The sequence below is a fragment of the Symphalangus syndactylus genome, chromosome 13 (assembly GCF_028878055.3).
Source record: "Symphalangus syndactylus isolate Jambi chromosome 13, NHGRI_mSymSyn1-v2.1_pri, whole genome shotgun sequence".
Lineage (NCBI taxonomy): Eukaryota > Metazoa > Chordata > Mammalia > Primates > Hylobatidae > Symphalangus > Symphalangus syndactylus.
In genome coordinates this window covers 60,596,553-60,609,533 of record NC_072435.2, presented here as the reverse complement: position 1 = coordinate 60,609,533, position 12,981 = coordinate 60,596,553, and the positions used below count along the sequence as shown (strand labels likewise).

The 12,981-nt window shown below is 35.8% G+C and overlaps 1 protein-coding gene across 2 annotated transcripts in view; it reads right to left on the bottom strand.

Annotated features, from left to right (window-relative positions):
* Window positions 1–5,090: 5,090 nt before the first annotated feature.
* LEMD3 (LEM domain containing 3) overlaps window positions 5,091–12,981 on the bottom strand; it is an 89,704-nt gene continuing 81,813 nt past the window's right edge. For both annotated transcript variants that reach the window (XM_055235993.2, XM_055235994.2), the window contains exons 9-13: window positions 12,693–12,871; window positions 9,956–10,037; window positions 7,649–7,754; window positions 7,484–7,562; window positions 5,091–7,262 (exon numbers count right to left, since the gene is read on the bottom strand). In XM_055235993.2, the coding sequence (XP_055091968.1) occupies window positions 7,099–7,262; window positions 7,484–7,562; window positions 7,649–7,754; window positions 9,956–10,037; window positions 12,693–12,871 (610 nt within the window). In that variant the 3' untranslated portion in view covers window positions 5,091–7,098. The remainder of the gene's footprint in view (window positions 7,263–7,483; window positions 7,563–7,648; window positions 7,755–9,955; window positions 10,038–12,692; window positions 12,872–12,981) is intronic.

The window sequence follows — 12,981 nt, the reverse complement described above, 5'->3', positions numbered from 1 at the left end:
GTAAGTCTCAACCTTAAAAGGATTCAAATCATTCAATGGACGCTAAAGGAATAAAATTAGAAATCAAAAGTGTAAGTAAAGTTACCTGGAAAATCCTCTAGTATCAGGAAACTAAATAACACATTCCTAAATAACCCAGAGGGCAAAGAAGAACTCAAAAGGGAAATTAGAATGTATTCTGGACTGAATGCAAATGAAAATACAACACATTAAAATCTGTAGGATTCTGCTAAAGCACTACTTAAGAAGAAATTAGGTTCCTGAAAGTTATACTGAACTCCCTAGTATCAAAACACAAATTTAATTTTAGATGCAGAGTAACAGAATAAAGTGTATAGGTTGATTCAAAAAATATATACTGAGCACCTAATTTAAGCCAGACACTATTTGGGGACCTAAAAATCAAGTAAACAACACAAAAATAAGACTCCCTATTCTTATGGGGATTGATATTGTAGCAAGGGATATAGGCAATAAATATATAAGATACTTTCAGATATTAATAAGAAAATAAAACAGCAATTTAAAAGAGAAAGGCCAGAGAAGATCTCCATTAAGAGATGTGAGCTGAAACCTGAATAAGGAGGAGCAGGTCATTCAAAGATCTGGTCCCAGGGAAATAATGTTACAGGCAGAGATTAGCAAGTGTGAAGGCCCTGTAGGTAGGAAGTATACCGGAGAAATAGAAGACCAGTGTGGCTGGAGAAGGTTAAGTGAAGGAGGCATAATAGGAGAGTTATCAGTAAAAGCAGAATCAAGTAAAAGTTAGGTATATAGAAGACAGGCAAGCAGTTCAGTTCAGCTGGAGCACAGATAGATGGGTGAGGACTGGGATTTGGCTAGAAAGGTACAGGTTGGTTTAGACTTGTACTCATGGTAGCCACTGTCTATATGTGGCTATTGCCTACATGTGGGTAGTACAACTGAAGGACTGAAGTTTTGATTAATTCAAATTAATTTAAATTTGAATTTAAATTTTAAAACTTTAAGTATTTGGGAAGAACTTGGGTATGTGAATCTACTGTTTCAACTGTAGATTTTATATCTCAACATAGATCAAGTATTTCCAATTAAAATGTCAAATCTGATTAAGATAGGCTGTAAATAAGGTGCCCACTATATAGGTTTTAGCACTTAAGTCATATATCCCAGGGTCACCTTAGCGATAATATATACTCCACGTTTTGAAGTATATAAAATAACATTTTTATGACAAGTTCAGATAATCTGAATATATAAGGTTAAACATACTAAAATTAATTTTACCCATTTTATACTTGTTTTAGTGTGGCCATTAGAATTCTAACTATTAATTACACAACTGACATATTTCTCTGAAACAGCACTTGTCTAGATAAAGGCAGGCCTTGAAATCCAACTTGAATTTCACTATTATTTAGTAGAAAATAGTCACTGAAATTTTAAAATTCCACATTAGTAACCTTGTTTTTGTAAAGAGAAGTATTGCAACATTTGGAACTATAAAAATAGGACTGCCCTTTAAAAGTTGTATTTTTAAATCACTTCAACAAAATGAAGTCACCAAAAAAAAAGGAAAAGAAAAAGAAAAAGCCTTTCAGGCCAAATGACTTGACTACAGTTACACAGGCTGTCTAACATAAAGCCTCAAACAAGTTTCTAGTTTTGAGTGTAAAATAAACCATTTAAGAACAGTTCAAAAGTTGACAAAAGTCAACTTTAGCATGTATTCCTTCTTTTGACAGCCACAGGTTTCTAGATCTATACAAAATCTCATTTTTCTACAAACTAAGAAAATTTCTAATCAATATCAAAGAATCACAGACAATGGCAGAACATCTTATAAGTTAATTCTGTTTTGTGGAGAGGAGAGATTCTCAAAGACAGTCCCCTCTTGCCCTTCCTCCAACAATGTTCTGCAATAAACAAAGAGAAGTCAGAAGGATTAGTTTGCTTTATTTTGTCAATTATAGGACATCTTATCTAGCACCATAACTGGCTTCCTGCCCCCCTCCTCTAGTGCAGTCAGCCCTGTGTATCCACAAGCTCTAAATCTGTGGATTAAACAAACTGCAGATAGAAAATATTCAAAAAAAATTTAAAATAATAAAAACACAGTATAACAACTATTTAGATAGCAATAACATGGTATTAGGTATTAAAAATAATCTAGAGATGATTTACAGTGTATGGAAGGGTATGAGTAGACTGTATGCAATGCAAATACTATGTCATTTTATATATATGGGATTTGAGCGTCTGTGGATTTTAGTGTCCATAGGGGTCCTGGAACCAATCCCCTGCAGATACCATGGGACAATTGTAATCTATAATTTGGGGAATGTCATCACCAGCCAACCAGCTACCCAAACCAGAAATGTGATGGTCATATTAGATTACACTTTAACTTCACTTCATTCAAAGACCTTCTCAAATTCTACCTTCTTAATTTAGTTCAGATTTTCCTTTCTACTTCACCCCATCCTCAATCCCTATCTAAGGGCCACACAGGTAAGGCAGAAATGGGATTAACCATTTGGACTCTCTAGGTCATCTAACCCACAGTCACGGTTCTAACTCCCAAATTGTACCTCCCTCAGACAGTTCTCGAAACATCTCAGAAATGTAGATCCCCCATCACTTGCTAGAAACATCCACCTAAATGTTTTGTAGGCATGTCAAACTTCACATAGCCAAAACCCCAATTTATCATTTTTCCTATCCAATCTGTTCCTTACCATCTATTCCCCAAATGTTGGGATTTTAGATTTCCCATGCTAAATAATTAGGTATCAGTTTCTCTCTCAATAATTAATCAAATCTTTCCCATTTTATCTTATTCTTCAAGTCTTTTCTCTATTTTTCATGCCAACAAATCCTTATCATCCATTTCTCACCTAACCTCCCTTTAATAGCCAACATCCAACCTTCATGTGACTTACAAAGATGTGACCATTGCCTTTCTTATCTATTGATGTCCTTAGTGATTCAGTCATAAGAAACTGCTTATGGTTTGTTGTTTTTTTGTTTCGAGACAGTCTTGCTCACCAAGGCTGGAGTGAAGTAGTGCGATCTTGGCCCACTGCAACCTCCACCTCCCACATTCAAGCGATTCTCATGCCTGAACCTCCTGGGTAGGTGGGACTACAGGTGCATGCCACCAAGCCTGGCTAAATTTTTTTGTTTTTAGTAGAGATGGGGTTTCGCCATGTTGGCCAACTGATTTTTTATGTAATACGGAGTCTCATTCTGTCACTCAAGCTGGAGCGCAGTGGCATGACCATAGCTTACTGCAGCATTGAACTTGTGGGCTCAAGCAATCCTCCCACCTCAGCCTCTCAAGTAGATGGGGACTAGAAGCGTGTGCCACCTCGCCCAGCTAACTTTTTCTCATTTAGAGATGGGTCTAAATGTTGCCCAAGGCTGGTCTTAAACTCCTGGACTCAAGCGATCCTCCCGTCTCAGCCTCTTAACTAAACTAGTTGGGATTACACGCGTGAGCCACCACACCCAGTTCTGCTTTTAGTTTATGCATAAACTGGGTTGTTTCTCATCAATCTTTGTTCACGTGCTCTCTAAACCTATATTGCCCTACCTACATTGCCTTCTTTCCAGTTTCAGGAGCATTCTCAGGTCTCCAATGTCTACCCATGAAAGAAAAAGTAAATCTGAGTTACACAGACTCTACTGGTTTTAAAATCTAAGAATCAATAAAATGCATCTATCTTGTTGCCCCTAGTAGACATTCTCAGGCATAGAAAACCACCATGAGAATGCATTTCTAGCCATAAAGTTTAACCAATGGGACTTAAAGGTCAAGAGCATTCTGGACATTCAGTTTATTCTTAAAGGTCAAGAGCATTCTGGACATTCAGCACAACTTCTGGTTCCTAATCATCTCAGTTCTTAAGTATCTGTTCTTCAGCATCCTTCCTAAAAGAGTGATTGCCAAAATTCTGCTTGGTTTAGCACCCTGTATGAGTCATCTGGAAAAAGTGACTTGACAAGGTAAGTCTAGGAAAAAAAAAGGCAAAAAAGCCATGTAGGGGACTTACAATAATGTGATGTCAACAGGAGCAGGGAGGAAGAACTGCAAGGTAAATCTTATTAAAGGAAATGTTCTGGGCACATGACACATCAAACCACAGTTCACTTGGAAATCATAACTTGCCATTCAAACTGAATACAAGGAAAATATAACAAAACCCAACATCAGCCTTCAATATTCACAAGATATTCATGAATCTACATACCAATGAGTATTGATTTTGTAATTACACAGATCACACACATTGTTTCATGAGCTCATCACAGTAATATAAGCTCTCCTGAGAGCTCAAGGGAAAGGGAAATTTTATCATTGTATCTATACTAATTAAGAGGTACTCAGTAAGTGTTCAACTGAATTAAAATAGGGCTCAGCTGTTGCCTCACCTGCCCTGAGGTCTTCCCTCTATATTAAGATGCGTAAGGTGCCTTTCTTTACTCCCAGAATTCCTCTGCCTGTTTTGCTCTCACTGTATTTTCCACATTATCTTTTATCTGCTCTGTGTTCTTCCTCTAGACTGTGACCATCTTGAGGATTGGGTCATGCGTTTTTCATCTTTGTATCCCTAACACATAACAATACTTGGCATTTGTTAGTAATCAATAAGTATACCACATGACTGACTAGTCTTCTTATTTGATTATCAGAAAGTCTAAACCAATGCTATTTAAAGTAACTAGCCTAGGAACTGTTTGTTAATAGTTTATAATGCAATAGAATTCAAGCCAGAATGTTAAAAGAAAAAGAAATGCTTCCTTTTTAAGAAAGTCTTGCTGTGAAAAAGTATCTAGCAGAACTAATGCTTTGTGATGCAGCTGATTGACATTCTTGCCCCATTTTGGTTCAAATACTTGAAAGTTGGATGAAGACATTTTCATAAGGAAAAATAAAATGCTGAGGGGAAGGATAGTTAAAATTAACTTTATGATCTTCACTCATCTTTATAAGCACAAATATTCAGACTGTCAAACAGATTTAAACTAAAGACACCTATTTTCACTGGTAAAAAATCAATACAGACACAGGGCACTTAAAAAGTTTTTAAAAAGCCAAGACACATAAAAAAACTAATAAATTTTTAATTAGAATTTTTTCCTTTTTTTAACAGGACAAGTAACAGATTACATCAAACTTCAGAACTTCTCAAATACCTAGTTATTATACACATTCCCATCTGTCTTGCAGGGAGGGATCTTGGTCGGCTTAACAGTTTCAGGTAAAATAAGCTGCATAATAGTATATATTACAATAATAAATGTACAATGTTTACATGAAATATGTTTCAGAAGCAAGAAAAAGATGCATCTGCATCAAAGGCGACCTTTTAAAATGCCACAACTATTTTTTACATTCACTCTTGCAACAGGTTACAAGATGGGGGTCACTAAGCTCAGATAAATCACTATGATGCACATAAAATACAGGAAGATTGGTTACTTTATATATTATATATATTTATATTTTCACACGTTAGCATCTGAGACATAAACTGAGAATTTAAAATTTATTCTCTTCAGATAACAAATCATTTTTTATTCTTCATAAACAAGGTGCCCACAAAAGCACATAGGTAAGGCACAATAGGGCTTTCTGTTACAGAATAGTGTGCATCATGTTTACTTAACCAGAAAACGTGCATTATCTGTGCAAGTTCATGCTGCAAACCCAACGCATACAATAAAACGAAAAGGAAACTGAGCTTTAAATAAAACCAAAATTGGTACAATTCCAGCTGTTTCACATATTCATTTGGACTGACAATTATATATCAACAGGTTATTTTTAAAAAGCCAATTGTAGATTACAAGTAAAATTTACTCAGCAACTATTTTTATCTGAAATCATAAACAGTAATAAAGTAAGTTTGCTGAAACAAATTAAATACTGAGGCACAAAGCAACGGTCAATCGTGCATTTACTATATTGCAAACTTTCATGACCCAAAATTGCAAGTATAATTTGTCAAATACACATTTTGCTGCAACAATGTGCCCTGCTTTAAACTTGACATATAACAGAGGCACTAACATATCATTAAATTATAAATAGATTGGGAAAATGACTTAATCCCAATGGTACTATGTCACAGCCCTAGTGTTTATAATAAATACAGCTTTTCACAAAATATTTTTCCAATATCTGCCAATTTCTTCTTTATTGCTCACATAAATTTGAATCTATTACAACTGGTATCAGAACTTTCACACAAAATCATACTCAGACATTTTTATATAAAACCTATAAAAGAATATTTTAAACTTGTATCTAATACTTCCAGGTGTTTGGCTGTTTGATCTATGCAAAAGTACAGCCATATGTGTATATCTGTGTGTGTGTATATATATATATATACATCTATATATACACACACATATACACATACATATATACATACACATTAGATTATGAATAAAATAGAAAGCTTATTTTACTGCTTTAATGCGGACATCCTCATAAAACAAGACTACTTTCACCACCACCAGCATTTATACATATATACAAAGTCAGTTTAAGTACATATACATCCACTTACACATATTTGTAACCACTAAGCCCAAATTAATTTTCCCATATTCCAGCTGTAGCAAATGAATCGCTTATAAGCAACAGAAACCTAAGGTTAAATTGGGAAATCAACAGTTTTACCACATTAGCCTGTAGGAACTATGCAGGTGACCGTATACGAAAATTCACAACATTAGTTCACAAGAAATTATGGGACTACAAGAAGCCTTTTCACCATGCTTTTGTGTGGTTATCCAAACACTTCTTGGGGCAAAAATACAACCACCACATCTGAAAATGCTTAATAAAGTCAATGTTCTTCATGCAAAACTTTAAATGTATTGGCTTAACTGAGCTCCAAAAACTGAATGAAATAATTATCCTACCTACTCAGCATTGCTGCCTCACTGCTAAATCCCTTTGGAACCTTAAGACGTCTGGAACGTTCAGAGATGTATTCATCAATAAAAATATTACATACAAAAAGCATTTAAAAAGGAAGACAAAAAGCCGAACAGGAATTTTCCTATTGTAAATAACAGTCTTAGAAATGGAAGAAAATCTTTTCAGGAACTTCCTTGAGAATTGGTTAGGCCAGTCCGAAGACGAAGATGAGACATAGAGTTCATATGTTTATTTGATGGCTTCAATGGAGTGTTGGAAGTGAGAGCCTGGGGAAAGCGATGGTGGTATCTATCTAGCCGTAAATATTTTACTGTAACCAATTTCCCTGTTGTAAGATAAAAATAGTATTTTAGATCGGTAAAACTGTTTAATATTTGCAGAAAATTAACTGTGGTAAAAGACATATGAGCACAAAACATAAATAAAGTCATCTAAAATTATTACTTAAAAAAATGCTAACCTAAATTCTTTTATTTGAAATCTGGTATAGTTTAAAATTAACTACAACTATCTTTTCAAAATGTTTGTAGTACTCAAATTTCTTACCATCAAACCAAGAGCCATGCAATGCTTTAAAAGCCTTTCCAGCATATTCTGGAGACAGACATTTAACATATACACAACCCTGTGATATTAAAAAAGAAAGAAGATAGTCTTAGTTTAATAGCAACAAATCCAAAACATGAAATTCAATACTAAAAGTTACTTTACCTCACGTGAATTTTTGTCTACTGCAATGTGAACAATGCCATCATTATCACTGCATTTTTCTAAAATTGCTTCTTGAATTGCCAAATGCCACTGATCCCCTATTTCCCTAAAAGTTAATGAAAACAAAAATCAACAACCATATTCCTACTCGGTAAAAATTCTTCATTGTCTCTTACAACATATATATACTACTAGAATTGGTATAGTTTTAAAACCACATACGATTTTAATTGGTATTAAGGAAATGCTTGTTGACTAACAGGAGGTGGATTTAAAAATTATAATTCAGAAGTCTCAGCCCTCCTCTCACTTTCCAGTAAAAGAGTGCAGAGAGCTGGCCGGGCGTGGTGGCTCATGCCTGTAATCCCAGCACTTTGGGAGGCCAAGGCAGGCGGATCATGAGGTCAGGAGATGGAGACCATCCTGGCTAACACGGTGAAACCCCATCTCTACTAAAAATACAAAAAAAAAAAAAAAAAAAAAATTAGCTAGGTGTGGTGGCAGGCGCCTGTAGTCCCAGTTACTCGGGAGGCTGAGGCAGGAGAATGGCGTGAACCTTGGAGGCAGAGCTTGCAGTGAGCTGAGATCATGCCACTGCACTCCAGCCTGGGCAACAGAGTGAGACTCCGTCTCAAGAAAAAAAAGAGTGCAGAGAGCTGAGGCAATGAAAGAGTAGCCCACCACTGCAGAATAAATGGATTGGGTCATTCCTATGTTTAAAAATCCTGTGTACTTACAGTAATTTGTTTTCTTTCTATTGTTAATAAGCACTTTAAATGAGTTCTGAACTTATTAAAGTTATAAAAGTTAAATGTTATTTATTTATTTATTTTGAGACAGGGTCTCGCTTTGTCACCCAGGCTGGAGTGCAGTGGCGTGATCTCGGCTCACTGCAACATCTGCCTCCCAGGCTCAAACTATTCTCCCACCTCAGCCTCCCAAACAGCTGGGACTACAGGCGCACACCACCAATTCTGGCTAATTTCTTTTGTATTTTTTGTAGAGATGGGGTTTTGCCACGTTGCCCAGGCTGGTCTCGAACTCCAGAGCTCAAGTGATCCACCCACCTCGGCCTCCCAAAGCACTGGGATTATAGGTGTGAGCCACTGTGCCCGGTGAATGTTATTTTCTTTAATTGTAATGGTATGTTCAAATTCCTAAAGAAAATTCTTAGTAAATACTATGTTTGAGCTTCTCTCTTCCAAAATAATTGATACAGGACTAACATTTTGTACAGTCACCTTACTATAATGACAGTTTTAAGGTGTTTCTGCTGTAGTAAGGGACATTTGTCTTGCTTGTGAGACAAAGATGGTAGGAGAGAGAGCAAAGTGACTTCACTTTAAATTACAAATTTTCATCTTAGGTAATAAAATAGTGGACTTGCCAATTCCTAAGGCATGAGGTAAGATTCCCAACAGAGGTATCATCACACTACTAACTGTTTCTATCTCTGCAAAATAGAGGTGGTGTTTGTCTCTCTCTCTCTCTGTGTGTGTGTGTGTGTGTGTGTGCCTGCTTGCAAACACGTGTGCATACTGCTTCCTCACATTTCCAATTTTGCTGTCACTTATTTGGAATTTCATCAATGAGTGAACAGATGACACTTTGGGGGTATTTTATACATATTGTAATTGCCACTGTCAGGACTTTTAAAACAAATAGAATTTGATCTGTACTATCACTGGATAGATAAGCAGTGCCCTCAGGAAGCTAATTCTAAGAATTATTACAGCTTATATATGAAATACTATGAATTCTAAGGCAGTCACTTTTGACTGTGCTATTCTCTGGAAGCATATGTTGTTGGAATTATAAAGTCTGAAAAGTTCCTCAAATATTATATTGACAAGTGGAGACAGGACTTTGTAGAGAAGTAGGTGTATACATCTTTGTAGGAAACTTTTTACAATCTGAGATTTGAAATTTGTAAGCAGCAGTGATTGTATCTATATTTTCTACTGAGGGAAAAATATTGACAGTCATGTATAATGACTTACACATTTAATAAAGGGTACTCTTTGTCATTGTGAGTCATTAATTTGCCTCAAGCATTTATCTATCTGCTATGAGGATTCATAGGGAATACAAAGATTTATAAAAGTTTTACATATCTTTATAACATTAGTGTCCTTTGGCCAAATCTTTGCTTGGAATTTAATGAAAGAGAAAAACATAACGTTTCTGTAGTAGAGATTCAGAAGAAAAACATTTTCAATTACAGACACACCATTGTAAGAATATCATGCATTTTCCAGCCAAATATTCAGAATAAGAGTTACATGTACCCCTGATCATAATACTTACATAACGGGATCAAACATGTTCCGAATCTTTAGACACGGTGTCAAACTATTTGGTGGTGAATTTCTTCTATCTAAATGAAATGCTACAAAAACAAGTTAGTTTTACTATTTGTAATTGGTCTAGTTTGTTGAAAGGTATTCAATCATTCAGTTCATTCAAAAAATATTCACTGCATGCTTTTACTAGGAGCCAGACCCCTGGTTAGATGTTAAGGTGAATAAGACAGATAATCATTGCTATCAAAGAGTTTACGGTTTAATGGGAGAGACAGATGATAAAGAGTGTCATGTAAGGAAGTACAACTATGATTAAGTCCTAAGAAAGAAAAGTACAGAAAGCTTTTTAAAAGTAACTTAACCTCATATGAGAAAATAAAACTTCCCTGAAAAAGTGAAATTTATGTGGGAACTGAAGAATAAAAATTAGCAGGGTGAAGAGAGGTGTGTAAAGGAAGATTTCGAGCAGAGGTGATTGCTTGTACACAGCTCCTGGGGCAAGAAGGAGCAAATGTGGCCGGAGTAGAAAGAATAGAAAGATAAACCTACAGAAGATGTCAGATTATTTAAGATGATGTAGGCTACAAAAAAGTATTTGCGCATTATGGTAAGAGTAATAGAAAGCCACTCAACTGTTTTAAGGAGTAGAATAGTATGAGATCTGTCTTTTAAAACTACAAATTTTAAAAATACATTGTTATGTGGAGACTCAGGTAAAAGCAGAAGTGAATGCAAGATGACCAGTTAGAAGGTTATTATTATATTATAGTTGTCTAAGAAGGAGAGGATAATGATGTGCGTAAGACAGGCCAACAGTGCAAGTGACAAGCGGATAGAATCAGGACATATTATGGAGTAGATATGACATGACCTGTTGAAAGGTTGGACAAAGAGGGATAAAGGAGAGATTAAGAATTACCCCTGGCTGGGCGCAGTGGCTCACACCTGTAATCCCAGCACTTTGGGAGGCCGAGGCGGGCGGATCACAAGGTCAGGAGATCGAGACCATCCTGGCTAACAGAGTGAAACCCCGTCTCTACTAAAAATACAAAAAATTAGCCGGGCATGGTGGTGGGCACCTATAGTCCCAGCTACTTGGGAGGCTGAGGCAGGAGAATGGCTTGAACCCGGGAGGCAGAGCTTGCAGTGAGCCGAGATTGCGCCACTGCACTCCAGCCTGGGCGACAGAGTGAGACTCCGTCTCAAAAAAAAAAAAAAAAAAAAAAAAAAGAATTACCCCTAAGTTTATGGCAGAATCACCTTAGGAAAGGTATCATTAACTAGACTAGGAACACTGAAGAGATCAGGCTAGTGTACATGTACAATCTGTGGTGCCCACTTCCTAGTAGAGAAATATATAGTTGGGTACAAAAATCTGAAAACCAGACTTCATTCAAAAAAAAAAAAATTTGGGAGTTATCCCAATATGGTAAATTAAGTCACAGCAAGATGATTATCTAGGGAGAGATGGCAGAGTGGGAAAAAAAAAGATGGCCTTGAGAAACTCTAACACCTAGAGGTGAAGAAAAAGAGGATAATCTAGAAAAGGACTGAAGAAAAAGAGGATAATCTAGAAAAGGACTGAAGAAAAAGTCTGAGGTAGGAGAAAAAAAACAGAAGAAGGTGGCATCCCCAAATCCCAATGAAGAAAGTTTCAAGGAGGGCTGAACTGTCAAACACTGTTAAGAGGTCAAGTAAAATAAGGAATTCTCTATTTTCAGTTTATAGGGAAACTGAAATGCATGCATCATTTAGAGGAAATAGTATAATCGTTGGCAACATGAAAGCATCATTTTTTAATTTAAGTTCTGGGATACATACACAGGACATGCAGATTTGTTACATAGGTAAACGTGTGTCATAGTGGTTTGCTGCACCTATCAACTCAAACCCATCACCCAGGTATTAAGCCCTGCATGCTTTAGCTGTTTACCCTGACAGAGCATCACTTTTATGCTATGTTTAAAGAAGCCTCTTATTCAAGCTTTTTCAAAGTGAAAATTAATTGGAGAATAAAAAAGGAGTGACTGGACTTTGTATTGCATGTCCAAAACAACTTACCTTTTCCACAAATACTATGTTCAGCAAATACTGACATACTTTTATAGGGAAAAAGTCATAATTTTCTGATGCATTGTTTTCTGCTTTTCTGTGTAGTAAAGGTTTGGGTACATATGACAGCCAATCTTCAAAACCCCCTATAAACTTACCCCTTTCTTATTTATACATGTTTTTGAAACTAGGTAGGCATTAAGAAAAATATGGAAAGATACCCACAAAAGTTACTTGGCAGGAGGAATATATAAATAGAAAGGTCTTAGTAAGAGGAGGCAGGCAAAAATTGGAAAAAAAAAGAGCAGTTAAAAAGTCATGACTTCACGTATATACATATATGTTATATATATTATATTCTATATATAACAAATTATGTCATTTACATAAAGAAATTAGATGAAAAGAATGCAGTTAATATATATAATACTAAGTTGCTTTGTTAAGTGAAAAAGGCAAGATTTAAGGATATTCATCTTTATTAAAGATAAACCATTTATGTTTGCATTAGCAAGGATAAAAGCGTGGAAGGATACATAAGAAGCTAACACTGATTCCTTCTATGAAATGGAACGAGAAAGAGAGTTTTGCCTTCATACATCTTTGAATTGTACTGTTTCACTTAACACATTTTTGTCATTTTGAAAAATAAGAAGAAAATTACTTTTTTGATGTTTAAAAATACATACCTTGACCTTGCCATACTTTAGAAGGTATAACTAATATTTTGTCACAGGATGCAGAAGGCTGGATCCACCGCCAAACCAGAAAATCTGCACCACCTATTCGTCGTGTTTCTGTGCGAACTCTAGACTCATTAGCAGCAAGGAAGTCAACAGCTCTATCCCAGACTTTCTTCATTTTTTTCCTATCATGTGAACAAAATGGCAAATTTACTATCATCTTGGCTTGTCATCTTTTTGAAATATTAGTATCTGAGGTAATAGTTAACTCTAGCTGTTCTTACCACTACTCATG